General features: G+C 41.5%; 2 protein-coding genes and 1 non-coding gene across 4 annotated transcripts in view; all 3 read left to right on the top strand.

The window, feature by feature from the left end:
* The window catches only part of EIF2B3 (eukaryotic translation initiation factor 2B subunit gamma), a 117,725-nt gene that overhangs the window by 80,489 nt on the left and 9,319 nt on the right, over window positions 1–27,917 (top strand). For both annotated transcript variants that reach the window (XM_004001908.6, XM_012124123.5), the window contains exons 7-10: window positions 11,389–11,516; window positions 12,652–12,842; window positions 14,646–14,723; window positions 15,255–15,403. In XM_004001908.6, coding sequence (XP_004001957.1) covers window positions 11,389–11,516; window positions 12,652–12,842; window positions 14,646–14,723; window positions 15,255–15,403 — 546 coding nt within the window. The remainder of the gene's footprint in view (window positions 1–11,388; window positions 11,517–12,651; window positions 12,843–14,645; window positions 14,724–15,254; window positions 15,404–27,917) is intronic.
* Window positions 1,411–1,483, top strand: TRNAY-AUA (transfer RNA tyrosine (anticodon AUA)). The gene has a single exon. It is a non-coding gene; the product is annotated as a tRNA-Tyr (tRNA).
* On the top strand, window positions 17,614–25,980 carry LOC101115653 (14-3-3 protein theta-like). Its single transcript, XM_042240150.2, has one exon. It carries the CDS (start codon window positions 17,730–17,732, stop codon window positions 18,456–18,458), a length of 729 nt encoding a protein of 242 aa, XP_042096084.1. The 5' UTR covers window positions 17,614–17,729; the 3' UTR covers window positions 18,459–25,980.

The following is a 27,917-nucleotide window of genomic DNA, read 5'->3' as shown; positions in this document are numbered from 1 at the left end:
TGTTCAGTTCATGTATCCATATGAACTTATCTGTTGTACTTGTTTTCTTATCCTTAGATGTGCTAGAGATTGTATGAGGTATCTTTTACTTAAACAACCAAATAAAACTATAAGGTAAGAATTTATGGTTTACATAATCTTCTAACCAGAGCCGTTATATGGTAGCTCTGTACTGATATCTGAATATGTAGATGCTACCAAAATTAAACCAGGGTAGTCTTCTCTGGACTTCTTGGTTACAGTCATCTTGATCTCTGGGACGTCTTTGCTGTTGAGAAAGGGACAAAGTCCTAGCAGCACATTGACTTTTGTTGTTGTTGTTTCGTTTTGTTTTTTTGATGGTGATTTTCATTTATTTATTTATTTAGACTGCACTGGGTCTTCATTGCAGCACACGGGCTTTTTCTACCTATGGAGCACGGGCTCTGAAGCCCATGGGCTTCAGTAGTAATGCTTAACCGGTATGCTTGCCTTCTTTCTTCTCTGACAACATTCTTAAATATCCATTAAAATTCACCTAGATATTACTCCTCTAGGAAGTTTTTTCTCAATTTTTTTTCTCTTCACTTCCACTTAGAATAGATGCCCTTGCTTTGTGCTACCATAGTAGTCTGTGCTTCTCTCCATTAGGCATGAAATCATTCTCTCTTCTGATCTTGTATAATCTTCAGTTATCACATGCATCCTATTAAATTGGATTTGCATGTCTTTTTTTTCTACTTTTTTAAACTCCTTGAAGACAGAAACCAATTCTGATTCATCTTGTGACACATAGTAGATGCTCCATAAATAAAAAGGCAGCCAGATTGTCAACTTCATACTGAAACCTCTAAGTGCTGTTTCAGGGGGCCTCCGAGAAGCTCTAGTCCTTAATGTCTCAGCATAGAAAGAATTCAACAAGATTCAAAGTGATACATAAGAAGTGATTTGTTAGTAGGATGCTTTTGAGGCTTACAGGCTGGTGGGCAAGGGGGCTGAGAACTTAGTGGGCTGCAGTTTTATAATCAAAGAAAAATTAGGGAAGGGCAAAAAACCACCTCTTCTTCATTCTTTTTATAATCTTTTTTTTAATTGGAGGATAATCGCTTTATAATATTGTATTGGTTTCTGCCATACATCAACCTGATCAGCCATAGGTTTACACACATCCCCTCTCTATTTTTTTTAATTTATTTATTTTTAATTAAAGGATAATTGCTTTACAATATTGTGTTGGTTTCTGCTGTACATCAGCATCAATCAGCCATAGATATATACACGTCCCCTCTCTCTTAAACCTCCCTTCTGCCTCCCATCCCATCTCACCCATCTAGGTTGTCACAGAGCATGAAGTTTGAACTCCCTGTGTCATACAGCAATTCCCACTGGCTATCCATTTTACATATGGTAAAGTATGTTTTTACCAGGACTTCCCTGGTGGCTCAGATGGTAAAGCGTCTGCCTATAATGCAGGAGACCCGGGTTCAATCCCTGGGTCAGGAAGATCTCTTGGAGAAGGAAATGGCAGCCCACTGCAGTATTCTTGCCTGGAAAATCCCACGGACAGAGGAGCCTAGGGGGCTACAGTCCATGGGGTCGCAGAGTTGGACACGACTCAGCAACTTCACTTTCACTTCACTAAAGTTTGTTTCAGTGCTACTCTCCCAGTTCGTCTTACCCTCTCCTTCCCCAGCTGTGTCCACAAGTTTGTTCTGTGTGTCTGCATCTCCATTGGTGCTCTGCAAACAGGTTCATCCGTACCATCCTTCTAGATTCCATATATATGCATTAATATACAATAATTGCTTTTCTCTTTCTGACTTACTTCACTCTGTTTAATAGTCTCTAGGTTCATCCACCTCATTATTCCTCATTCTTGAGTAGATGTCACACTTCCATCATTAGCTCCTCCTCCAGGTTGGGCAGGGGAGTTTGCTTGTCCCTACTTGATCAAGCCAGGACTGTTATGGCACTCTGGAAAAATTATTTCAGGTCTTAGTACAATGAGGATCTTTCACTTTGAAATGTCACGTTTCTATAAAGTATTGTTTTTTATGTGTGCAGAGAGCATGTCCTAAATTTTACTGAGCTCACTGGACAGGATGTGGGTCTCATGCCATGATTCTTCAGTGTGGTATGTCTCATGCTTCTGTTCCATGGTTTTGTTGCAAAGTGGGCTTGCTTGGTTTTGTAGTTAGGCAGACCTGCTTTCTTGAGTGATCATTAATTTACAGGGGTCTCCCATACTTTCTTCATCACTTACACTCGCCTACTGGGATTAACTATTTAATTACCAACTTTGTCCCTTTACTCTATCCCTATCTATATGAAGGCATGGATTTACTTGTTTTATTTGACTGTTACATCCCTACAGTCTAAAGTATGTCTGACACATTTAGGGTACTCAGTGAATAAATTCAAAGGAATAAAAGATTCATTGACTTGCCCTAAAGATGATGCTGTGAAAGTGCTGCACTCAATATGCCAGCAAATTTGGAAAACTCAGCAGTGGCCACAGGACTGGAAAAAGTCAGTTTTCATTCCAATCCCAAAGAAAGGCAATGCCAAAGAATGCTCAAACTACTGCACAATTGTACTCCTTTCACACGCTAGTAAAGTAATGCTCAAAATTCTCCAAGCCAGGCTTCAGCAATACGTGAACCGTGAACTTCCAGATGTTGAAGCTGGTTTTAGAAAAGGCAGAGGAACCAGAGATCAAATTGCCAACATCCGCTGGATCATGGAAAAAGCAAGAGAGTTCCAAAAAAACATCTATTTTTGCTTTATTGACTATGCCAAAGCCTTTGACTGTATGGATTACAATACACTGTGGAAAATTCTGAAAGAGATGGGAATACCAGACCAGCTGACCTGCCTCTTGAGAAACCTATATGCAGGTCAGGAAGCAGCAGTTAAAACTGGACATGGAACAACAGACTGGTTCCAAATAGGAAAAGGAGTATGTCAAGGCTGTATATTGTCACCCTGCTTATTTAACTTCTATGCGGAGTACATCATGAGAAACGCTGGGCTAGAAGAAGCACAAGCCGGAATCAAGATTGCCGAGAGAAATATCAATAACCTCAGATATGCAGATGACACCACCATTATGGCAGAAAGTGAAGAGGAACTAAAAAGCCTCTTGATGGAAGTGAAAGTGGAGAGTGAAAAAGTTGGCTTAAAGCTCAACATTCAGAAAATGAAGATCATGGCATCTGGTCCCATCACTTCATGGGAAATAGATGGGGAATCAGTGGAAACGGTGTCAGACTTTATGTTGCGGGGCTCCAAAATCACTGCAGATGGTGACTGCAGCCATGAAATGAAAAGATGCTTACTCCTTGGAAGAAAAGTTATGACCAACCTAGATAGCATATTGAAAAGCAGAGACATTACTTTGCCAACAAAGGTCCATCTAGTCAAGGCTATGGTTTTTCCAGTGGTCATGTATGGATGTGAGAGTTGGACTGTGAAGAAAGCTGAGTGCCGAAGAATTGATGCTTTTGAAGTGTGGTGTTGGAGAAGACTCTTGAGAGTCCCTTGGACTGCAAGGAGATCCAACCAGTCCATTCTGAAGGAGATCAGCCCTGGGATTTCTTTGGAGGGAATGATGCTGAAGCTGAAACTCCAGTACTTTGGCCACCTCATGTGAAGAGTTGACTCATTGGAAAAGACTCTGATGCTGGGAGGGGTTGGGGGCAGGAGGAGAAGGGGACGACAGAGGATGAGATGGCTGGATGGCATCACGGACTCGATGGATGCCAGTCTGAGTGAACTCCGGGAGTTGGTGATGGACAGGGAGGGAGGCCTGGCGTGCTGCGATTCATGGGGTCGCAAAGAGTCAGACACGACTGAGCGACTGAACTGAACTGAAGTCTAAGCAGTCTTGCCAGGCTTGCTAGGATCTGAATATCTTTGTCTTTCTCAAGACATATGCACCAGCATCAAAAATTTATTCTTATAGAAGCTTTCAATATTTTGTTAAAAAGAGGGAAAAAATATCTCAGAATATTATATACCAAATACTTGGTTCTAAAGTCAATACCTTTTAATCTAAAACAATTTCCTGTTTACTATTCCAGATTATATCTATTTTCTTTGATCAGCAAGAAAGAAAAAAAGCCTGAAAACAAAGCATAGGGTTAACTCAGCAATCATGTTTTCTTTCCAGTTACAGCTCTGCTGAGACAAGAGGCAAGAAATCCAAACCTTTAGTGTTCTTCTGCAGTCTTGAGTTGCAGGCCTTATAAAAGTAGGTTTTCTGTTCTGCCTCTTTGCTAACTACTGTTTTTTAAGGACTGACTTGAAGTGGAAGACAGAGGATTTTAAGTCTCTTTAAATTTGCTTACAGAAACAGAACAGGCAGAATGTAAAATTAGCCAATTTTTTCCCTTTGCCATGGACATAATTTTTAGGCTTTCCCTAAAAAAAAAACTTAGAGCTATAACAAAGACCTGATCCCAGATCAGGGCAAAATGCTAAAAATAATAGATTTAAGCAGAATAGTATCATGTGTTTTTTTTTCAGATGTTACATTTTTAATGCTAGTAATATTAATAATACAGAAACATATGTAGAGTTCATTACATTTCCAGATCAGGAAAGTTCTTCTTTCTATCTCCAAAGATCAGAAGAAGAAATTATTGCCAGCTGTCTGGCTTAGAGGCATTACACTCAGTCATTCACATATCCACTCATTCATCTATTCAAATAAATATTTATTTAGCACTGACTACGTGTTTATTGGAGAAGGCAATGGCACCCCAGTCCAGTACTCTTGCCTGGAAAATCCCATGGACGAAGCAGCCTGGTGGGCTGCAGTCCATGGGGTCGCTAAGTCGGACATGACTGAGCAACTTCACTTTGACTTCACTTTCATGCATTGGAGAAGGAAATGGCAACCCACTCCAGTGTTCTTGCCTGGAGAATCCCAGGGACAAGGGAGCCTGGTGGGCTGCCGTCTATGGGGTCTCATAGAGTCGGACATGACTGAAGCGACGTAGCAGCAGCAGCAGCAGCACGTGTTTATTGGTATAGAGACAGTCAGCAGAAAATTTTCAACCCTGTAGAAAGTGCTGTGGTTGCAGAAAACACAGGATACTGATTAGAATGGTGTAGTGGAAAGAGTCCTTATAGAATAAGTTTCCACTCTACCAGTTATAAAAGCTGTGTTGACCTAATCAAAGTAACTAACCTTTCTAAGCCTTGATTTCCTCACTTATGAAATGACGATGATAATACCTACCATGAGGGTTGCTATAAGAATATGAAATAATATATATTAATTTCCTAGCATGAAACTCACACTTGATATTGATTCAAAAATAATACAAATAATTGTTTTTGCTATGACAGTACAGAAACCTACAAGTGTTACAAAAGGCTTCCAAGTAGAGATAATATTTGAGAGCGGTTTTATAGCTCAGTAAATTTTCACAAAGTGAACACTCCCTTGTAACTACTATTTAGATAAAAAAGTAGAATATTAACCCAGTTTCCAGAAGCTCCCTTTAAGCAACTATCCCCTGCACACTAAAGTAACTGTTATCTTGAGTGTTAAATAAATTTAAGAAGATAAGATCAGATTTGTACTTCAGAAAAATCACTGTGCCTGCAACACAGAGGGTGGATTGAAGGAAGAAGAGACATGATCAGATTGTGCTTTAGAAAGGATATTCTGTATATAATACAAAGGATAGATTTTATGCGGTAAGACTAGAGGAAAAGAAACTGATTGAAAGCAGCTGAAGGAGTCCAGGCAAATAATGACAGTGGCTTAGACTAGATAGTAGCAGTAGAGATGCAGCAAGTTCATAGTTTTGAAAGAGATTTAGGAGATAAAATCAGCAGTGTTTGGTGACTGGTTGTATGTGAGGAGTGGAGGAAGGAAGAGTCAAGATGATTACCATGTTGCTAGCTTGGGTGACTAAATGAATCTCCATATCACTAAGCAAAGTAATCAGTGTTTGTGGGGGGTAGGAGAAGGGTTGGGAGAAAGATGATGGATTCAGTTTGAGACTTTGTGTTTAAGGTATTGTGGGTCACCTAAATGACAGGGTCCATCAGGCTGTTGAAAATGTGAGACTAAAAAGAAGAGAGAACTTGGCTATAGGTTTACATTTAGGAATGAGTAGTAAAGAAGTCACCAAGTGATCTATCTAAGGGAGACGAATAGCATGAGAAAAATACAGGCAAAAAGGAAAATCCTGAGAAACACCAAATATTTTAGAGGAAACAAAGAGTTATCAAAAATAGAAACAGATCAAGAAAGTGATACCACAGGAAGTGAGGAATGAATGGCCTATGACAGTGAAATTTGGAAGATTCAGAAAATATTTTAAAAATTCTACCTATTGGGGACTTACCGGGCAGTCCAGTGGTTAAGATTCTATGCTTCCACTGCAAGGGCATGGGTTCAATCCCTGGTCCAGGAGCTGAGATCCTGCCTGCCCTGCAGCAAGGAAGGAAAAAAAAAAAAATGCTACGTATAACTCTACTCATGCTTCCCTGGTAGCTCAGGTGGTAAAGAATCCACCTGCAGTGCAGGAGACCCAGGTTCAATCCCTAGGTTGGGAAGATTGCCTGGACCCACTCCAGTATTCTTGCCTGGAAAATCCCATGGACAGAGGAGACTGGCGGGCTACAGTTCATGGGGTCACAAAGAGTCGGACACAACTGAGCAACTTAACACTTTCATAATTCTACTACTTTGAGATAGTTGGTAACTTTTTTTTTTTTTGGCCAAGTCCTGTGGCATGAGAGATCTTAGTTCCCTGACCAGGGATTGAGGTCCCTTGAACATTTTAATGTATTTCTTTCCATCATTTTATTTATTTTTATATATACATATACACACTTGAGATTGTGCTGTATAAATAACTGCCTTCTGCTTTCTTTGTTCAGTATTTTTTCACAAGCATTTTCCTGTGTCATTAAAAAATTGTTTACTGAGTTTTGCCTATATGCTCTTCTATTACATATGTGTTTTATTGCTTTTCTATTGTTGACTATTTGGTGGTTCTCTATTTTTATAAATAACATTGAGTTATTTTTAATAACTAATAACTTACTATTTTATAAATAATGTTATTTTTATAAATAACATTAAATAATATCTTTTTGTTCAAAGATGTATTATTATCTGATTATTTTATTTTTCAGCATATATTTATTGAGCACAGATATATAGAAATAGAATTATAAAATAAAATAATATGAATATCTTCAAAACCTTTGTTATATATTGCCAATTTTTAGAAAATAATATTTTTATATAATTTTAAACATTTTAATCTATCTATGAAGAATATTAATATTTTGTTCTATTTGTAAAAATAATTTTGGCTTATTTTGTGGAGTTGCTTGTTTGCAGCTAGTAGTCAAATCTTTTGTTCTCCTCTGTGATTTTTTATTTCTTAGGAGCTTATGACATGAGGCAGGTGTTTCTGGGAAAACTATCTAAGAGGGAAGGGAGAGGGGATTTCACTGGTAGTCCAGTGGCTAAAGACCCTGTGCTCTCAATGCAGGGGCCCAGGGTTCTATCCCTGTTCAGGAAACTAGATCCCACATGCCACAACTAAGGCCCAGTGCACCCAAATAAATAAATATGAAATTTAAAAAAAAAAAAAGAAAAGGAAAAGGAGAAAGTGAGGTTGCCAAGGGCCAGGGCAGTGGATCCAGCTGCCAGCCTTCAGCCCCAATGGATGTTCACAATGAATGGTTCATGGTGGCATTTCCCACTTCTTGGTATAGCTTTGAGCTACTTTTAGTTTGACTAGGAAGCAGGAAGTATAATTTTGTCCTCCATCATGATGCTAAGCCAACTGCATTATGAGAATCAACCTGATTGCTGAGCGTCTGCAGAGGCAGGTGGGACCTGGCAGGAATGCTTCAGGTCCCCTCCTCACATCCTTATCTGATCTCCTTAAAGGGTTCTGTCTAAAGAGGCTATGTGCCAAGGCTTGTTTGCTTGCCTCTTGCAGGGACAGTTCTGTTTGACCTATAATGTAAACATCATGGCTCTGAAATCCCCCAGCTGTCCATGCTTTGTCATTTCTTCAAAGGGAACTGACTTGTTTTCCACCCGAGTGGGGCCAAGGAACATTTGCTACCCACACTGGCTTGGAGTATTAAAAGGGGAGAAAAAAGCTAAGAATAAGTGTTGTTTCATTCTTCGTATTCATATGGAAATTTTTAATCTTCATCAAAAGATCAGAAGAAAAATCACATTGAGATTCAATACAAGAGCTTCCAGCTTACACAGAATTTTTCAAAGGTATTTGGCTTGATCCTTTAAAAATGACAAAAACCATGAACTGTGTAGCTCCAGGGTTTGTAATTTTGCTTACCCTCCTCAGCCTCCACCTCTGTCTTGCCTTCCTACCTACACTCCATCTATGTGGTCCTGTGTCAGCCTGCAGAACTTCTTTGAATGGGGGCTGGGAGAGGGGATAGGAAGTATGAAGCATCAGTTAGATTAATTGGGCTCTCATACATTAACCCCTCTCTCAGGCCATGTTATCTCATCTTTCAGAGTCTTGAAACTGGTCTCTTTTCATTCTCCTATTCCAAGCCTATTTTCACTGCTACCAGAATCACCGCATTAAGAAATAAAACTCATCATGTCACTTTCCTGCTTAAAAACTACCTCTGGCTTGTCTCAGTCCAAACTTTCTAGACTGCCACAGAAGGCCTTCATGATCTGGCTCCATTGCCTCCTTAAGCAGCTTCATCTCCTTCTACTCTTTTCCTTAAATCCATACTCAGGTTACTGTCCACTAGATTATGAATTTTTTGAAGTCAGAAACAGTGTATTTCCAAGGTCTAGCAAAGTCACAGCATATTACTAGTCTTGTTAAATTCTAAGGTAATTAATCAGTGATTTAAAATTCTAAAAGGTCCACAGTGTGAGAAAGAAAATTAAAAATCATATGGTAGTCTTGCAGTTCCTTTGCTAAGTATAAATTAGAAGCATACTCACTGTACTAAGGATCAGGTCCTTCTTCCCCATTACAGATTCCTAGTCATTTAAACCAAACATCCTGGTTCAGCACCCATGGGGAAGCACCATGCCTCCTGGGACCCAGAGGGGCCAAATGGAAGAGTTCCAAACCTCTTAGCCAGGGTAGCTTACTGCTTGTATCTGAGTGATACAAAATAGTATAGGAAATTTCTTGCCTTCTGAAAGTTTTTCTGCGTATTGATCTTTGGTCTGATTTTCTTTCTGTAAGTGCTGTCCTAGACTGATCTGATTTCATGAAAGTAAATTGAAGTTGATTTTGTTGTGAAAATTCTTTGGTAGCCTTGGTAAATGAGTACAACTGTTATTAATATGAGAGAGCCCACTCTTCAGTAGAATGGAGGCTGAAATCTATGTGGGAAATACTGAATGGATTAGGATGGATTAGTCATTAAAATGGATTTTAAATTTCTAGAGTCCGGAATCAAACCAAGAGAGTAGTAGAATCTGTAAGAGTAGAATCTAGGAGAAAACAAAAGACAAGAAACATAAAGAATGGTTTAAATGATAAAATTTGATAATTTGCATAAAGAATAGAAAAATCACCCATAATTCTACTACTGTAAGAGAGTATAGAGTAGAAATTGTATAAATGGTTTTTGAATAGTGTTATTCAACTTGTTAGTATCACAAAAAATTTTTAATATTTATTTATTCGCTGTACTGGGTCTTTGTTGCTGCACACAGGCTTTCTGTAGTTGTGGCAAGTAGGGGCTATTGTCTAGTTGCAGTGCATGGGCTTCTCATTGCAGTAGCTTCTCTTGTTGTGGAGCACAGGTCCTAGAGCATGCGGGCTTCAGTACTTGTGGCATGTGGGCTCAGTAGTTGTGGTGCACAGGCTTAGTTGCTCTGTGGCATGTGGAATCCTCCTGGACCAGGGATCGAACTTGTGTCCCCTGTATTGACAGGTGGATTCTTAACCCCTGGACCACCAGGGAAGTCCTTGGTTCAGTTCAGTTCAGTCACTCAGTTGTCTCTGACTCTTTGTGACCCCATAAATCACAGCACACCAGGCCTCCCTGTCTATCACCAACTCCCAAGGTTTACTCAAACTCATGTCCATCAAGTCAGTGATGCCATCCAGCCATCTTATCTTCTGTCATCCCCTTCTCCTCCTGCCCCCAATCCCTCCCAGCATCAAGGTCTTTTCCAATGAGTCAACTCTTCACATGAGGTGGCCAAAGTATTGGAGTTTCAGCTTTAGCATCAGTCCTTCCAATGAACACTCAGGACTGATCTCCTTTAGAATGGACGGTTTAGATCTCCTTGCAGTCCAAGGGACTCTCAAGAGCCTTCTCCAACACCACAGTTCGAAAGCATCAATAGTCCTAGTATCAGATAAATTTTTAATCCATTACTATAACAGAGCAAAAGAGGAGAAAATATGATAAGCTCCATGGATGCAAAAAGAGAAAATTCAATACCCATTCATTGATGAAAGCTTTTAGCAAAGTTAGGAATAAGAGAGATCTTCCTTAACTGGATAAAGGGTATCTACAAAACCAATAACATGTGCCAAGTATTAGCTATAAAGTACAAAGCCCAATGTCTACACATAGAGGACAATCAAATAGTGGCTTTGGCGATAAAAATTATAACAATCATTAGTCTAAATGATAAAAAAGAAAAATTCCCTTTAAAATCAAGAATAAGTAAGGATGAACTGCTGTTAGTGCTTCTGTTCAGCATTAGTGTATTGAAAGTCTTAGCCAATATGGTAAGATAATGAAAAATACGAACTAGCAAGGAAGAAGAAAAATTGTTGTTTACATAGTTGGTATGATTGTCAGAATCTACAAATAAATTATTAATATTAAGATTGTTTATCAAGGCAATTGGCCCCAAGGTTGAAATATAGTAAAATGAGATTCTGTTAACAAATAAGAAGAAAATAATTGTTGAAAAGACACCATCTATAATACTAATCCCTCCAAAATTAAGATACTCTGATTAATCTAATGGAAAATACAAAGCCTTTGTAGAAAAATTTTAATATTTTGAAACAACTTTTTTTTCAAAAGGCCAGAGCATTCTGCTTTCTCATGAGTTATTGTCAGTTAATAGTCAAGACACCATGTTGACATATGTACACACATACAAACTTTCAGGCACATACTTTGTAAATAGGAATTGTAAGAGACTGTTCTCTGCATAGATCAGGGGACGGGCATCTCAGATTCAACACACTGCTCGTCCAGCTCCAGCCTGAACTGAGAAAACTTAGATCCTCTGCTTCTCCAGAACTGCCAAGCCCTTGCCATTTCTGATCTCTGTCGGTCCCAAGGTGGCATGACAGGAAGGAATTTGGCTTTTCCTTGGATGCACAGTTTTTTATTCTAATTGAATCCAGACCATCAGATTTCTGATATTTGGCTACTCTTTCTCCCTAGGTCAATCACTTCCATCCGGAGTGAACTGATTCCATACCTAGTAAGAAAGCAGTTCTCCTCAGCTTCACCACAACAAGGACAAGAAGAAAAAGAAGAAGATCTAAAGAAAAAGGAGCTGAAATCCTTAGGTCAGTGCTTGAGTTGGTGCAGTACGGTACAGGTAGTGACACTTGTGGAAAGAGTGGCTGGACAATTTAGCCCAGCCCAAGATGCTTGTCTCAAGGCATCAGGTTCTCATCTAGCCAACAGGCAGGCCAGGTTAGCTTACACCACTCCCTGAGCTCTGGGCAGGCTTATTCAAGCCGATTCTCGTCCCTGTGCTCTTCCGGGACAGGCTAACCATACCTCAGGCCTGTTCTCTGGTTAACAGGCCTGGTTTGGCCATGTTCGTGTCTAGACCTTTTTGGCTTTGCACTCTGCCCACCGTTTCTCAGTTCTCCTGTTCTCTGACTCTGGGAAGCCCCACTCCTGACTAAACTCAGCCTCTCCTATCAAGGGAGGAAAGGTGAAGGGCTGTATAATGACAGTCCAACCAGAGCCAACAGACTTTCTCCTTTCAAGGGTGTAGGGATGAGGTCAGTCTTTGCTCTCATATCCTTGCCTAGTCCCTGGCCCAGTCCTGGACTCATAGTAGATGTTCCCAAAAATGTATTTATCAAAGGAATAAATGGAGACAGTATAGCATGATGGTTAAGATATCAGGGCTTAGCATCTCAGACCTGCGTTTGAAATCTGACTCTACCTTTTATTAATTCTGTGACCTAAGGCAGATTTTTCAGTCTTTTGAGCCCCCATTTTCTTAATCATAAAAGATTTCAAATGACTGTTATAGGAGTTGAAAAACTGGGGCCCAGGTCCTGTGCTGTTTCTCTCACAGCACAACTACCAGATGTGCTAATAGAGGCTAGCAGCACAAAGCCAATAGGGCTAGACACTAAAGCCTGGACAGTCACTTGTGTTTCTCCATGGTGTACAGAGTCTATTTTATCTTCCCAGTAGTGCTTGATCATCAGTCAAACTTGCTTACAGGACCTTTTTTAAAAACATTTTTGTGTCATAATATTTCAAATGTACATGAAAGCACATTGCTTCTTTTGCTCTTTGACTTAGTCTTTCAGGTTTTAGTGGGATTTCCCCAGGGTCCATGCTGCATGGTTGAGTTGCAGGGGAAGAGATTTGAGCTGTACCCTCCTTCAAAACTTGACTGAGTCTATATCCTTTCTGTTACCTGTCTCATGTACTTGCTTGTTTTTGGTTCTGAAGATATTTACAGTTTTATAAAAGAAGCCAATACACTGACCCTTGCTCCCTATGATGCCTGCTGGAACGCCTGTCTAGGAGACAGCTGGGAAGGTTTGTCCAGATCACAGGTGCGCTGCTATGTCCACATCATGAAAGAGGGGCTCTGCTCTCGAGTAAGCACCCTAGGACTCTACATGGAAGCCAACAGACAGGTGAGAGGATGAGTTCAGAAGAGAAATCATGGGGATTCATCTCCCAGGAACAGATCGGAGCCTTTTGTCTTATTTCTTCATTAGGTGCACAGTAACTTGTACAGAATCCCACATTCCTAAGGTTGAGCAAGACCTGGTGTGTCAGGAGACACCATAGGGGTACCCAAGTACAGCAAAAGGGGAAGTGAGGGGCATCGTGCAGAGGCAGAGCTGCTGTGGCTCCAAAGAAAGGCCGAGATCTCGGGAAGGCTTCACTTCTGGCCTCTGGGTTCAACAGATTTCTCCTATTCTGCTCAGCATGGGGATATCCATAGCACTTCATAAACAAGCAGATAAATACTGTGTAACCAGGCACACAGGGGAGGTAACCAGGCACACAGGGGAGGCTTTCCTTAGAAGGTGAAGGAGCAGAGTATAGAGTACCCAGATGACAAAGCATCAAGGGAGGAATGCCTATGTGAGAGAAATCTGGAGAACGGCATTAGAGCATGCAGAGTCTTGCTAACCCATCCTTTTAACCCTGAGGTTTGTGAAGTGTGGAGAATTAGTAGCTTCTACTGAAGGGGAAGCAGTGCCCTTAAGGCCCGCCAGGTTTTATTTAAGGCAAGGGTGAAGAGGGGGAACAATGAGGAGGCAGCTTGTGTGCAAGAGCTCTTTATTGTGTGCCAGGGACAGGAGGAGGGGAAAACTGGAATTGGAATTGAATCCCTGAAGAAAATCTGACTCAAGAATCTTTAGGACCCACACCATGTAGTAGTAACAGTCTCAGACCCAGACCTCAAGCTAGCCTTAAACCGGATTGGTTATAGTCAATGGAATCCAAGCCACAGGGTTTATAAGAAGTCCAAGCTAGTCCCATGTTTACCCAGGGCAGTCCTGGAGAAAGTTGCCCCTGTGTAGCATTAGAGGTATATAAAAGGCTTCCTTAATTTGACTTTTAGTTCTCCTTATTCAGTTCTATGACTAGAGTCTGTCTGGCTAGTCTGAAAGCAAGTTGATGGATAGCCTAAGGCCAGAGAAGTATCCTCTGGCGTGTCAGCGGGGGCTGTGCGTCAGACAGGCCTGAATGGCATTGGCTGAAGTATAACAGAGGAGATCCCAGGCATAGGGACAGAGGGATTAGCCTTCATATCACCAATATAGCCAGTCTGGCCAGGCCTCCCTCAGTTAGAGTGTCTGCCACACACAGTGCTCTGACCAGCATTCTCTCCACACTGAGAATCACAGATATACTATCTCTGCCTTAATGGGTCCAGAGCTAAAGCACTCCACACCCATAACATTTTCAGTTTTCTCATACTGGAAACAGAATAGTGTGAATGTCCCCTTAGACATTTTATTTTGGTTGGTAAAGAACATGGATGCCTCCTTAGGGTGTGTCCTGATTGTGGAGTTATCTAAGATTACTCCCATCCTCCCCTCCTGCATGGTCACTGTGGTCCAGGAGGTGAACAGGAACCTAAGGTGACTGTGGTTAGGCCTCAGGGTTCCCCTTGCTCTCGTCAGACCTCCTCTCCCAAATGCTGCCTGACTGTCTCTAAGGCTTGTCTCACAGCCTCCCGGTTGAGGGACACAGCAGTACTTCAGGGAGGAGGCTCTCAACTAGGAAACTGAGGATGAGACTGTATAGAAGCTGTTGCATAAATGATCCTTGTCTTGGGGGAAATACCTCAGCCTGCCTCATCCAGACAGGAGGCAGTGGCTAAAAATTCCCCACATCTCTTAACTGAACACGAGGTTCTACTTAACATGTTTTCAGTTGTTTTCTGGTCTTACTTTAGTGACCAAACCTCTTTCCTCAAGGTGTCCAAATTGCTACCTGTTATCTGTCCAGAAGAATCACTGATTCACTCATCAGCCCAGATTGTCAGTAAACACATGGTAAGTGCTGGCTCGGGCAGAGCAGGTATGGGGCACTATCAGGATACACTGAGGCTTGTCTTTGAGAAGCTGGTTTGGGGTGTCAAGCCCTGAACATCACTGGCCCCAGGGAGGTCCCAAACTGGGTTCTGGTTATAAAATTTTACCTTCCAGTCCAGGCTTTCAAGCAGACTGCCTAGACAGGCGCTGAGCCCAGCCACACAAACCCTATAAGAAAAGTTCGTTACAGCCTTTGAACTCAGACACAGGATCTTTCCATTTCCGTCCCTCTTCTTACCCTGACTTGAGCACTGCCTTCAGGAGAGCACCTCGGTATACACAAGTGCATGAGTGTGTAAGTCTGAGTTGGTCTCAGAGATATTATGGGACCTTGTGGCCCTGAGAAATACTGGTGATGATCCCTCTTGCTGAAGTGTCTCTAGGAAAAGATCTCACTAGACCCCAGCTCAAGGAATCTGGATGGTTGGTTTGCAGTTGGTTGAGATGAGGGGACAAGGTATTATATTTTATATTTTTATTTGCCTTTTACAGGTTGGAGCTGACAGCCTCATTGGGCCAGATACACAGGTTGGAGAGAAGTCATCCATTAAGCATTCGGTCATTGGTTCATCATGTGTCATAAGAGATAGAGTGACTGTCACCAATTGTCTTCTCATGAACTCAGTTACCGTGGAGGAAGGGTATGTCTCCCCTTGTACCCACTTGAGGCAAGGCCGCTGATGTCTCTGGGAGGCTTTGGAGGCCACCCTAGCCTAGGGAGGTGATCAGCTTTGGGAGGGGAAGAAAAGGGAAAGGAAGGAATAATTCCTAGGCCTTGGTTTCAATGTCAAAAATGACATAGTCTTGGAAAGCATTTCTAGCAGTTTTCTCATGATGATTGGAGTCCTGAGATAAGCTGCCTTCTCTTGCTTTGGTATCCTGCTTGATGGGATGACCACAGTAGTGAGCCTGTGGCAGGGTGGACACTGCACCAATGTCTAAGAGTCACCTGCCCCCTCTCAGTGTCCTACAGAAAGCAGAGGCCTGCAAGGAGTGGACATATAAGATACATTCCATTTTCAAAGGAAAGCTTCTCTGTTACTAGTTATAAAGAATCTTTTCCCATTTTAAGATGTTTTGGAATGCCCTAAAATCTTGGTTTATGAACAACCTGAACTTGGAGTAAGACTTAAATGATGCTTAATAAAATTCTTCCTCTGTATGAACCTCAGGTTTTTTTCCTTGTATAAAATGCAAAGTTAGTAGTGGAAGAGAGGAAGGATATTACCAATGGTTTCCAGACTTTTTAGAAAGGAAACTTTTTCTTAAGATAAATCTTAAGCAGGAACTCATTATTTAAAACTGGTAAAGGCACTGTTGTTTGGAATACAGTCAGGGAGGGGCACTTATCCTTCCTATGGAACATGAAAACTGATCTATAAAACAAATTTTAAAAACTACTCTTTGCAACCCCATGGGTTATACCCTGCTAGGCTTCTCTGTCCTTGGGATTTTCCAGGCAAGAATACTGGAGTGGGTTGCCATTTCCTTCTCCAGGGGATCTTCCCAACCCAGGGATCGAACTCTGGTCTCCTGCATTGCAGGCAGATTCTTTACCATCTGAGCTACCAGGGAAGCCCCAAATCTTGACCACATCCCCATGACATGTGGGATCTTAGTTTCCCGACCAGGGATCAAACCCTCATTCCCTGCACTGGAAGGCAGAGTCTTAACCACTGGACTGCCCTGGAGTTGCAGCTAAAACCACTAGGTGAGAGAATTTCCTGGCAGTCCAGTGGTTAGGACTCTGCATTTTCACTTCCAGGGCCAGGGTTCAGTCTCTGGCCAGGGAACTAAGATCCTGCAAGCCACTCAGCTCGGCCAAAAAAAAGCCAGTAGGCTAGGTCAGCCTGAGGTTGATTCTAGCTCTGACATCTGTTGATTTCTCTGTCCAGGAACTGATAGGAGGGAAGGATAGGGGAAGACTGTGTGTGTGTGTGCTAAGTTGCTTCAGTCACGTCCAACTCTTTGTGACCTATGAACTGTAGCCCACCAGGCTCCTCTGTCCATGAGATCCTCCAGGCAGGAGTACTTGAATGGGTTGCCATGCCCTTCTCCAACGGAAAGATTATAAAGGCCAGTAAAAGCTGAACTACCTCTCACAACTGTCCTTGGGATTAAACAAAACATTTTGGGGAGAGGGATACATAGGGATAGAGCTAAAGGTAAAGCCTTTGCTCTTTAGAAAGAGTGGCTGATGACAATTTTGTAAAGTAATTAGCCTCCAATTAAAATTAATTAATTTTTAAAAAAGAGTGGCTGATGGAAGACAATAGAGACAGGGTGAAAAGGGAAAGTACTATAATATGTCCTCCCCCAAGCCTACATCCTGATGATTCCCAGAACCCTGGTGAAGAGGCCTAAGTCTTCTGTTGGGAATTTGGAAGAATTTTTTCTGGAGAATCTGAGCAGCCCAAGAAGAAGAACCTGAATTTATTTACATAAGACATTTCTAACAGCCCAGTCAAATCATCCTATAGTTAAAATTATGGATGACAAATTCCATTCATGTACTGTTTTAAAATCCTTTCCTAAATATAAGGAGATAATCAAAGATTGCCAGGGATCTAAAGAAAGCCTCTATCATGAAAGATAGAGAACAAATCAAACAGAGAAAAAAGCACTTAAAAAGAGACAGAGACTCCTCAGAGAGAGAAAGATGCTTTCAGACAACCTATTGTTTCAAAGAACAAAAAAGAAACTCTTAAGAAATTTAAAATGTGGTAACAAAGCGGGAAGACCTCAGTAAAAAAAAAAGGAAGATAAATTTGAAATTTCACAGAAAGTAAAAGAAAAAGATAAAAAGATGGAGCATATAAAAGAAAAGATAGAGAAGAGGGATCCAAGTGGTGGGACTCGCGCCGCGGCCGCGGAGACGTGAAGGCCTCCTCGCCACGCCCCACCCCCCAACCCCCCGCCAGCCCCCCGGGTCCGCGCTTGAACTCACTGTCCGCTCCCCCGGCCCACATGGAGAAGACGGAGCTGATTCAGATGGCCGAGCAGGCCGAGCGCTACGACGACATGACCACCTGCATGAAGGCCGTGACGGAGCAGGACGCCGAGCTGTCCAACGAGGAGCGCAACCTGCTGTCGGTGGCCTACAAGAACGTGGTCGGGGGCCACCGGTCCGCCTGGAGGGTCATCTCCAGCATCGAGCAGAAGACCGACACCTCGGACAAGAAGCTGCAGCTGATCAAGGACTACCGAGAGAAAGTGGAGTCCGAGCTGAGGTCCATCTGCACCACGGTCCTGGAATTGTTGGATAAGTATGTAATAGCCAATGCAACTAATCCAGAGAGTAAGGTCTTCTATCTGAAAATGAAGGGAGATTACTTCCGGTACCTTGCTGAAGTTGCTTGTGGAGATGATCGGAAACAAACGATAGATAATTCCCAAGTAGCTTACCAAGAGGCTTTCGATATAAGCAAGAAAGAGATGCAACCCACACACCCCATCTGGCTGGGGCTGGCTCTTAACTTTTCTGTGTTCTGCTGTGAGATCCTCAATAACCCAGAACTGGCCTGCACACTGGCTAAAACGGCTTTTGATGAGGCTATTGCAGAACTGGACACACTGAATGAAGACTGGTACAAAGACAGCACCCTCATCATGCAGCTGCTGAGAGACAACCTCACATTATGGACATCAGACAGTGCAGGAAAAGAATGTGATGTGGCAGAAGGGGCAGAAAACTGAGTGCATACAGGGTGTCATCTTTCTTCCCCTTGAAACCTTTTTACTCATCTCCATTCCTTACTCCATTCGGATTTCCTATAGCAAAGAAACTCATTCATGTGTATGGAATCAACTGTTTATAGTCTTTTCACACTGCGGCTTTGGGAAAACTCCATTCCTTGATTTGTGTTTGTCTTAGCCTTCCTGGTGTGCAGTTACTGCTGTAGAAAAGTATTAATAGCTTCATTTCATACAAACATAAGTAACTTCCAAACACTTATGTAGAAGACTAAAAATGTATCTGGTATTTAAGTAATCCTCCCTTACTCTTCTTCAGAGATTTCCTTTCAGTAAGCAACTTTTCCATCCTTTTAATGTATTCCTTTTTAGTAGGAATCCAGAAGTATTAGATTGAATGGAAAAGCATTCTACATTTTGGGACTGGGGGATCACAGATTTAAATGCCTCCTGTATCATATGTGATGGAGGTCTTGTGTATCTGTGACAACAGGGAGTTTCCTTATTCACTCTTCATTTGCTGCTGTTTAAGTTGACAACTTCCCTTCCCAATAAAAACTCACTTAGACCTCCTGCCTTTGTAGTTCTGGTATTCACTTTACTATGTAATATAAGTAGCATGTTGCTGCCAGAATACAACCATTGCTTTTGGCAATTAAAGTGCATGTCATTTCTTAATACACTAGAAAGGGGGAAAAAAGCATACAGTCCAGTCTAAAACATTAGTACTCTTCCATGCAGATTTGTGCACGTGAGAGGGTGTCCAGTTTGTCTAGTGATTGTTATTTAGAGAGTTGGACCACTATTGTATGTTGCTAATCATTGACTGTAGTCCCAAAAAAGCCTTGTGAAAATGTTATGCCCTATGTAACAGCAGAGTAACATAAAATAAAATTATATTTTATAAACCAAAAAAATAAAAGAAATGATAGAAAGTAAGAGAGAAAGTCCAGGATGTCTAACATCTGAATAGGAGTTCCATAAAAAGAGAGTTGATAAATCGGAGGAGGAAATTATTTAAGAAATAATATAAGAAAATGTCCTAAAACTGAAAAATATGAATCTACAGAATGAAAGGGCCTACTAAGGGGCCAGCCCAATGGTAAAAATAAGCTCACATCATTGTAAAACTTCAGAACATCGGATACAAAGCATGCTACCAACTTACAAAGAGAAATAATAGGTCATAAACAACTAATCAGCAACCAGAATGGTTTTAGACTTATTACCAGTAGCAACAATGAAAACTTGAAGATAATAGAACAATGCCTTCAAAAATCTGAAGGAAAATTAATTTCAGCCTAGAATTCTGTATTCAAGCTGAGTGTTAGTCAAGTGTGACAGTGGAATAGAGACATTTTCAGACATGAAAAGGTATGTCCCACCAAAATGAAAGGTAAACCAAAAGGAGACTGATGAGAAACAAGAGAATCTCACTCAGAAAAAGACAAAAAGAACTGTGGGATATGGGGACTTCCCTGGTGGTTCAGCGGTTAAGAACTCACCTTCCAAAGCAGGGGACACGGATTCAGTCCCTGGTTGGGAAACTAAGATCCCATATGCCTCGGGGCAACTGAGACCCAACACAGCCAAAAATAAATAAATATTGAAAAGAATCCATGGGAAGATAGTGAAGGCACATCCAAGGATGACTGCTATGCATGAACCATAAAGGCAACAATTAGTCCAGAGTGGAATCCAGGAAACAGTTACACAGGAAGATGAAACTGATAAATTCGTATAAACATCTTGAAAAATTTAGATAATTGGTAAAAAGTTAGGTTTGAATTACAACAAAACAGATATTAACTCTGTTTTTAAAAAAAGTTGTACAAGAAAGGAAAAGGCATCAAAGTTTGCCCTGGTGGCTCAGTTTGCCCTGGTGGCTCAGTGGTAAAGAAATCTGCCTACCAACACAGGAGACACAGGTTCGATCCCTGATCCGAGAAGATACACATGCCGTGAAATGGCTAAGCTCATGGGCCACAACTGTTGAGTCTATGCTCTAGAGCCTGGGAGCCACACCTGCTGAAGCCTGCATGCCTGGAGCCTGTGCTCTGCAACAAGAGAAGCCACCACAGTGAGAAGCCTGTGCACCGCAACTAGAGAAAAGCCCAAGCAACAATGAAGACCCAGCACAGCCAAAAACAAACAAAATTGTTAAAATAATTTTTAAAAAATAAATAAATAAACACTGATCATTAACCAAAATTATGCTATAACTACATTGAAAGGATGAAAGGTAGGAAGGGAGAAAGGAAGCAGTGGCAGGAAGAAAAGAGAGCTAAACCTTCATCTCCCGTTATGCACAGTCTATTGACAATGCTTAAAACTGAAAAATTAAGTAGTGATTGTTGTTGTTTGGTCGCTAAGTTGTGTATGACTCTTTTGCGACCCCATGGGCTATATATACCACCACACTCCTCTGTCCATGGAATTCTCCAGGCAAGAATACTGGAGTGGGTTGCCATTTCCTTCTCCAAGGGATTTTCCCAACCCAACTACCGAACCTGTGGCTCATGTATTATCAGGCAGGTTCTTTACCACTGAGCTACTAGGGAAGCCCCCAGTTTCTGAGTAGAGGTTAGGGAAAGAGGTCAGACCCAGAGACCTCTTCCTGAATCATGTGTTCTCTGACATACTTCCCTGTCTCCATGTTTCTTTTTCTGCCAAATCCACCCTTCCAGCATTGTTTTTATGAAGTAGAGCATGCACTTTGGGATCAGACTGCCAGGTAGAATACTGGGTCTATCACTTATTAGTCACTTAGGGGATTGGTTTTACCTCTTTGAGCCAAATTTTCTCACAATAAAATAGGATAAAAACCCAATTGCCTCCGAGGTTTACTAGGAATACTAAATAAGTTAGTAGACATAAAGCAGTGAAAACAGCACTTGTCACAAAAAATGTTAGCTGCTATCACCATCATCTTCTTCATCATTACTTTATCTCACTTCACAGAGGTGGCATGTTCCCTGTGTTGTTGTCTGAAAGAATATCTGATCATATCCCTGTTCTATTGAAAAACTTTTGAAGAATCCGTTCCATTATCTTTAAAGTTTCAATCCTTTGGAAGAATTTGAGAAGGATCAGTATAAGTACCTCTTTGTACATTTGGTAAAATTCTGCAGTGAAACCCTCTGGTCCTGGACTTTTGTCTGTTGGAATTTTTTTTCCATTACAAGTTCTATTTCATTTCTAGTGATTGGTCTGTCAAGTTATCTATCGCTTCTTGATTCGGTTTTAGAATGAAGTTTCAACTTCAGAGTTTCTCATATTTTTCATGATCTAGCTCCAACACTGGGTCCTGGAATGTTAGAATGAAATGGGGCCTTAGAAATCATCCAGCTCAATTTCTGCGTTTTTACAAGGAATAAATGGTAGTGGCAATCCAGACTTTTTTCTTATTGTACCTGTGCTACTTACTCCATTGTCCCATTCCAGATCCCTGCATAAGACTGAAGATGTCACCATTCTCTTGAAAACCAGAACTACACTGGTATTTGTCCATTTGATCACTTAGTTCTAGAGTAGCTCATGAGGCTTTATAACTTCTACACTCTGTCTCATCTTACCTCAGACCTTCCAATGAAGAGAGTGCTATAACTTTCTTGTTTGCTTTAATTGGTAACCTTTCCCTCTTTCCCTGTGGATGGGCAGACAAAGGAGCAGATGTTTAAAGGCCACTGTTAAAAAAATAAATAAATAAAGGCCACTGTTAGTGTCCTGAATTGATGTAAATAAACTTGGTAAGGAAACTAAGGCTTCCAAAGAACTCCAGTTTATTTATATGAGAGAAATTCATAGAAAGACCTAGCATAATATCCCAGAGTCATATTGGGTGGAGGTATACTCTCGGATAGCCTAATAAGGCATCTAGCTGGGGAAACAGTAAAGGTGTAGATGGTGGCTGCTGCTGTTTTTCCAGCTATCGTAAAAAAAAAAATGTTTAAGTGAAGCTCTAGGTAGCCCACCTGGGGCTAATGACTTGGAAGGCCATTAGAGACTACCCAACCCTGCAGATTAGCTCTTGGTGATATGATCAGACATCTTGCATCCCATATGATCTTTTTTCCCATTATTTTCAGGTCATTTAGTTTTAATTACTTACAGTAAATTCAGGGAAGGTGATTAAATTGTAGTCATGTGAGACTTGATTACCCTGATGCTATTACATCTGGACTAAATGGCAGAGTAGGGGCATGAATTTGTCTAGAAAGGAGTTTCTCATATTCTTGGTCTGCTTGTCTCTGCCAGCAGTGGTTTGGACAGTGGCTTGAACACCTGCCCGAGGTCCTCAGGGCTTGAAGGATGCTAATAGAACCACCTTGGGAAAGGTGTAGGCAAGACTATGCAGAGAAGGCTTCTGCCTGTCTTTCTCATTTTCTGCCACTTCCAATTTATATGATAGCTGATGCTCAGCAATCCAAAGTATAGTGAAAACTTAATTGTCAATCCCATGGTCTGTGTCTTTAATCTTCTGGTCTTGATTAACACCAACATTTCCTCCTAGTCCAAGGTGAATGACCCAAGCAGCAGTCTAGGGTAACACTTTCACATGCGGGCAGGCTGGGGAACCAGGATTTTACCTGGATTTCCCATGCTTTCTATAGGCAGCAAGTGCAGCCCTCCAAAGCAAACAAGATATTACTGTTTCTCATTGTTACCCTGAGTGTCCTCTGTACCAACACTTAACCCACTTTCCTGCCCACTGAGCCCCTTACCTTTCCACTCTCCTTAGTCCTGACATTGACTCTGCCTGAATTGTCTCTTTCTAGAGATCTTTACCTGTAGAAATCCTACCCACATTTCAAGGTTCAATATGTATTCCAGCTGCTTCGTGCAGTTTTCTTAAATTTTCCTAGCCAGATATTATCTCCCCCACCTCTGTGTTCCTGGTGTAACCATCACTTATGCTTGTGTGATATTTAATGCATCTTTCTTTTTTCTTCAACTAGACTATAATTTTACAGAAATACTTCTCATATGTCTTCGTATCCCTTAATTCACAGTACTGTACTTTTCATGTACTAGATACCTGGTAAGTATTTACTAAATGAAAAATAGAGATCCCTGATTTGAGCCCTCCTACTGTAATTGACTGATTTCTGTCAAGAGAGCCCTGTTTACTTCTAGAAAAGTCTTGGAGTAAATACTTTAACTCCTTGAAACTCACCAAGATGAAAACAAAACCAGAGAAGGAAGCTTCATCTGTAATAAAACTAGATAACTGCCATGTACCCATACACAGACTAGAGAATATCTGCCAGACACAATGAAATTTAGGTCAAATCCAAAAAGAACACCAAGACTGGACCAGCATAAGGAATATGGACTTGGGCAGTCCAAAGGAGAAATGGTAAACACCACTTTTACAAAATCTCAGGGCACAGAGAAAGGAGAAAACCAGGATGGCCTCATACTTTTCTGTGACATTTAAGGCCAGAAGACAGTAAAACAACATTTAGAAAATTTGGAAGGAAAACAGTTGTGACTTAAGAATCCTGTAGATAGTGAAGTTAGGGTTAAAGTATAAAATCATAAAAAATACTCCAAGGCTTAGGAGATGTGGTGCCCATGAACCCTCTAGAAAACTCTGCTTGAAGACATAATAAAGCCAAGTAGGTAAGGAAACAAAATACTGATAAATGGGTAGGTTGAGTGTAAGTCTGGCAGTGAGAGATGCAGAAAGATCATAATCATTAAAAGAATTCTGTCCGCATTTCTTCAGTAACACTTTTATTTTTAAAAAAAGGCAGATTATAAAGCTGACAAGATCCCCTGGACTTAAGGGGCTCCTTAGGACTTTTGATTCATTCTCTATTTGAACTGTTTGCACTAAACCCATATTCTGAGAATACTCCAGCTTATTTCTTTTAAGATTGTTACATCTTGGAAACTCCTTGGCAGTCCAATGGTTAGGACTCCATGCTTTCACTGTTGTGGGCCCAGATTCAATCCCTGGTTGGGGAACAAAGATCCTGCGAGTCATGTGGTGTGGCCAAAAAGATAATACATATATTTTTTAATTGTTACCTCTTTGATTCCCTCCCAAACCCTTGTTTTTCTTTTTCTTTGCCTCTGCTTAGGGAATATAATTCAGTTTCTTAGGAGGGAGACATTTTTACCACTAAACCTTTGTGTAAGGTTGTAAAGGGAGACATATAACTAAAAGGAAGAAATGTTCAGCCTATTCGCTGGAGAGAGTACATTTTACTTATTTGTTTTTTGGCTGCACTGGGTCTTCAGCGCTGGGCATGGACTTTGTCTAGTAGTAGAGAGTGGGGGCTACTCTTCGTTGCAGTGGTTGGGCTTCTCATTGTGTTGAATTCTCTTGTTGTGGAGCACAGGATCTAGGTGCACAGGCTCAGTAGTTGTGGCGCACAGGCTTAGTTGCCTCTCAGCATGTTGGATCTTCCTGGATCAGGAATCAAACCCACATCCCCTGCATTGGAAGGCAGATTCTTAACCACTAGACCACAGGGGAAGTCCCTGAGACAGTACATATTAATCTACAGGACCCAAGAGCAAGAGTGACTAGAGACAGAAAGAAAATGAGATATTTTTACAAGTATTATATCTCATTACATGAATTAACCTGGGTAAATGTCACAGATATGATGTTGAAGGGGAAATAAGGAAGTTGCACTAGGATATATAGATGTAGAGAATGATAGCATTTATATAAAATTTTTAAAATTTGCAAAAGAATACAATATATCATTTACTATTATATGAAGTAAAAATGCTTAAGAACAATGAATACCAGAGTCAAACAGTAATTATCTCTGGGAGGAGAGCGGGGGATATGTGAGCAAAGAAAATTGCTGTATTTTTGTATTATATTTTGGAGAGTTCTTTATATTCTCTGTATTTTTCTTTGCTGTGCTGAGTGCTAAGTTGCTTCAGTCGTGTCTGACTCTTTGTGACTCTGTGGACTATACCCTGGCAGGCTCCTCTGTCCATGGGATTCTCCAGGCAATAACACTGGAGTCCGTTGCCATGCCCTCCTCCAAGGGATCTTCCCTATCGAGGGATCAAACCTGCGTCTCTTACATCTCCTGCGCTGGCAGGCAGGTTCTTTACCACTAGTACGACCTGGCACTTATCTATGCCTGAAATATTTCATTAAAAATAATACATGATTCTTCTTCTAAAAGAAAAAGACACCTGGACCAGAGCCCCTTGGGCCAAGGCAAGGAGCCTCTGGCATCTGGAAAGATACGGCAACTCAGCCATAGTCTTTGGACTGAAGCAGTGGATGGGCCTAGAGTGGACATTTAGTCATATGCCTAAAAAGCTTTTCTCCCCTAACGTTATGAATAAATTTAGCAAGCCTGCCAGCTAATCCCCAGAGAAGAACCTGCCTGTCCTCAGAGTTACTGAAAAGTTTCATGGCTCTTTGCCAAACACTGCCAGTCAGCAGCTGAGGCAGAAGCCTGTAGTACAGTGGAGGGTCACTTCCCACTGTGTAGGCTTGGGCACATGGCTTAATCTCTGTGAGCCCCAGTTTTTTGTGTAAAAATTAGAATAAATACCACCATTCCTGCAGGTTTGCTAAAAGGATTAAGTTACATAATGAATATAAAGTGCTTTGTGTAGTGACTGAGCTGTATTAGACATTACATTTATGTAAGTTCCCTTGTCTCCTGAAATAAACTGAAAAAAGTTCTAACTAAAACCAGAAGAGGAATGAGAATTTGGAGGCATCCCTGATTCCCAGGTGAGGGCTTCTTCCTCATGTCATGTGCCATGGTATGGCATGGTGTGCCTGGCTAAGCAGTGATCTTACTATAGGCCTCTGTGTTTTTCTTATGGCCTCCTGTCCACTGAAGCTTTAGGGTTTTCAGGGTAATTTCCCAAGGCTTGCAGCTTTGCTTAAAATTTGACAGCATTAAGAAGTGAGGGCTCCCCAGCTGGCACCAGTGGTAAAGAATCCACCTGCTAATGCAGGAGATGCAAGAGATGTGGGTTTAATCCCTGGGTTGGGAAGATCCCCTGGAATAGGAAATGGCAACCCACTCCAGTATTCTTGCTTGGAAAATTACATGGACAGAGGAGCCTGGAGGGCTACAGTCCACAGGGTCACAAGAGTCAGACATAACTTAGAAACTGTGTGCACACACAAGGAGAAGTGAAGATCAAAAGTCCATTAATCTTAGCCATCTCCAAGCAGATTCCTAGAGAACACAGCCAGGCATCAGCACAGCAGAGTCCTTAGTACCCAGCTGAGAGCTTAAAGTAGAATGTAGAAGCTGTAGTTCTGGTACTAGAGCTGGGTCTTTTCATGAGCTATATAGGAGGTCATCTCCCCTCCTACTTTAAGCACAAGGCAATCTTTACTGTGGACTGGCAGCATGGAGGGGGCTTGTTAGATATAGTAGTATCTGTCCTTCCCCTCCAGCCTGAGCATATACTTCCAGTAAAAGCCTTAACCTTGGAGTTCTTTCTCAACAGGGGGAAAGCTAAATTGGCTCAAAATTTTTCCAGAGTACCTCAGCCTTACTAATGAAGGTGACTTGTGACTGCACCAGTGATCATGGGAAACAATTGAAGAAACAAGTGGTAGAAAATAGTTTGACACTCACTAAGGCCTTTTTTCAGGTGTTCACCTCAAAGCCTTCCACAGATCCACTGACCAAGAGCTTCCACTTTTTCCCGATCACATCTGCAGATTCACTAGTAGTGGTTTATTTGTCTGAGGGAGTTACACACAAACTAGATGAAACAAGCAACAAAGCAGTATGGGCGGTTCCTGAAGATCTGAGTCAGACCTGTAAAACATAAGAACCCACGCTCTCCATTGCTGTAGAAATCTGACCTCAGTCATTCCAGACTCTTCCTTCCAGAGATGGTTCCCACTTATGTTCCAGATTCCAAAATAGTCATTTAGTACTCCCTGATTATGGCTGCTTGAGTTCCTCGTGGCTCTTTCTCGTTTACTATGTTTACCTCTTGCCTAACTCCAGAGCAAGAAGCATCTCCTTACTCCCGTTTTGAAAAAAGAAGTGAGATTTTTCAGTGACAAACTAGTAGCCAGTTATAAACCTACTACTATATCTCAGAAGCCTCTGTGTCTGAAGCTTTCTGTATACTTCCTTACTACTCTTTTGGGGTGAATCTTCACCCAGGATCAGGAATCACCCTAACTGCTGATTGGACTGCTTTCTCTCAGGGAGGGCAAATTGAAAAGTTCTGGAAGGTCCCTTAATGCCCACCCACTGAGTATATCCTGAGTTTGAGCCAAAAAAACTGGTACTGGGACTTCCCTGGTGGACCAGTGGTTGAGACTCCATGCTTCTATTGTAGGGGGCATGGGTTTGATCCCTGGTTGAGAACTAAGATCCCACATGCCTCACCAAGCAGCCAAAAAAAAAACCTGATATTTTCTCTACCCATCTCTAGCCCACACCAGAGTGCTATGGCTTTGACCTTTGCCACTTTGTGACAAGCTTTAACCTT

Source organism: Ovis aries, chromosome 1 (assembly GCF_016772045.2).
Source record: "Ovis aries strain OAR_USU_Benz2616 breed Rambouillet chromosome 1, ARS-UI_Ramb_v3.0, whole genome shotgun sequence".
Classification (NCBI taxonomy): domain Eukaryota; kingdom Metazoa; phylum Chordata; class Mammalia; order Artiodactyla; family Bovidae; genus Ovis; species Ovis aries.
Note: the sequence above shows the minus strand (reverse complement) of the source record. Positions and strands in the feature narration are given on the sequence as shown.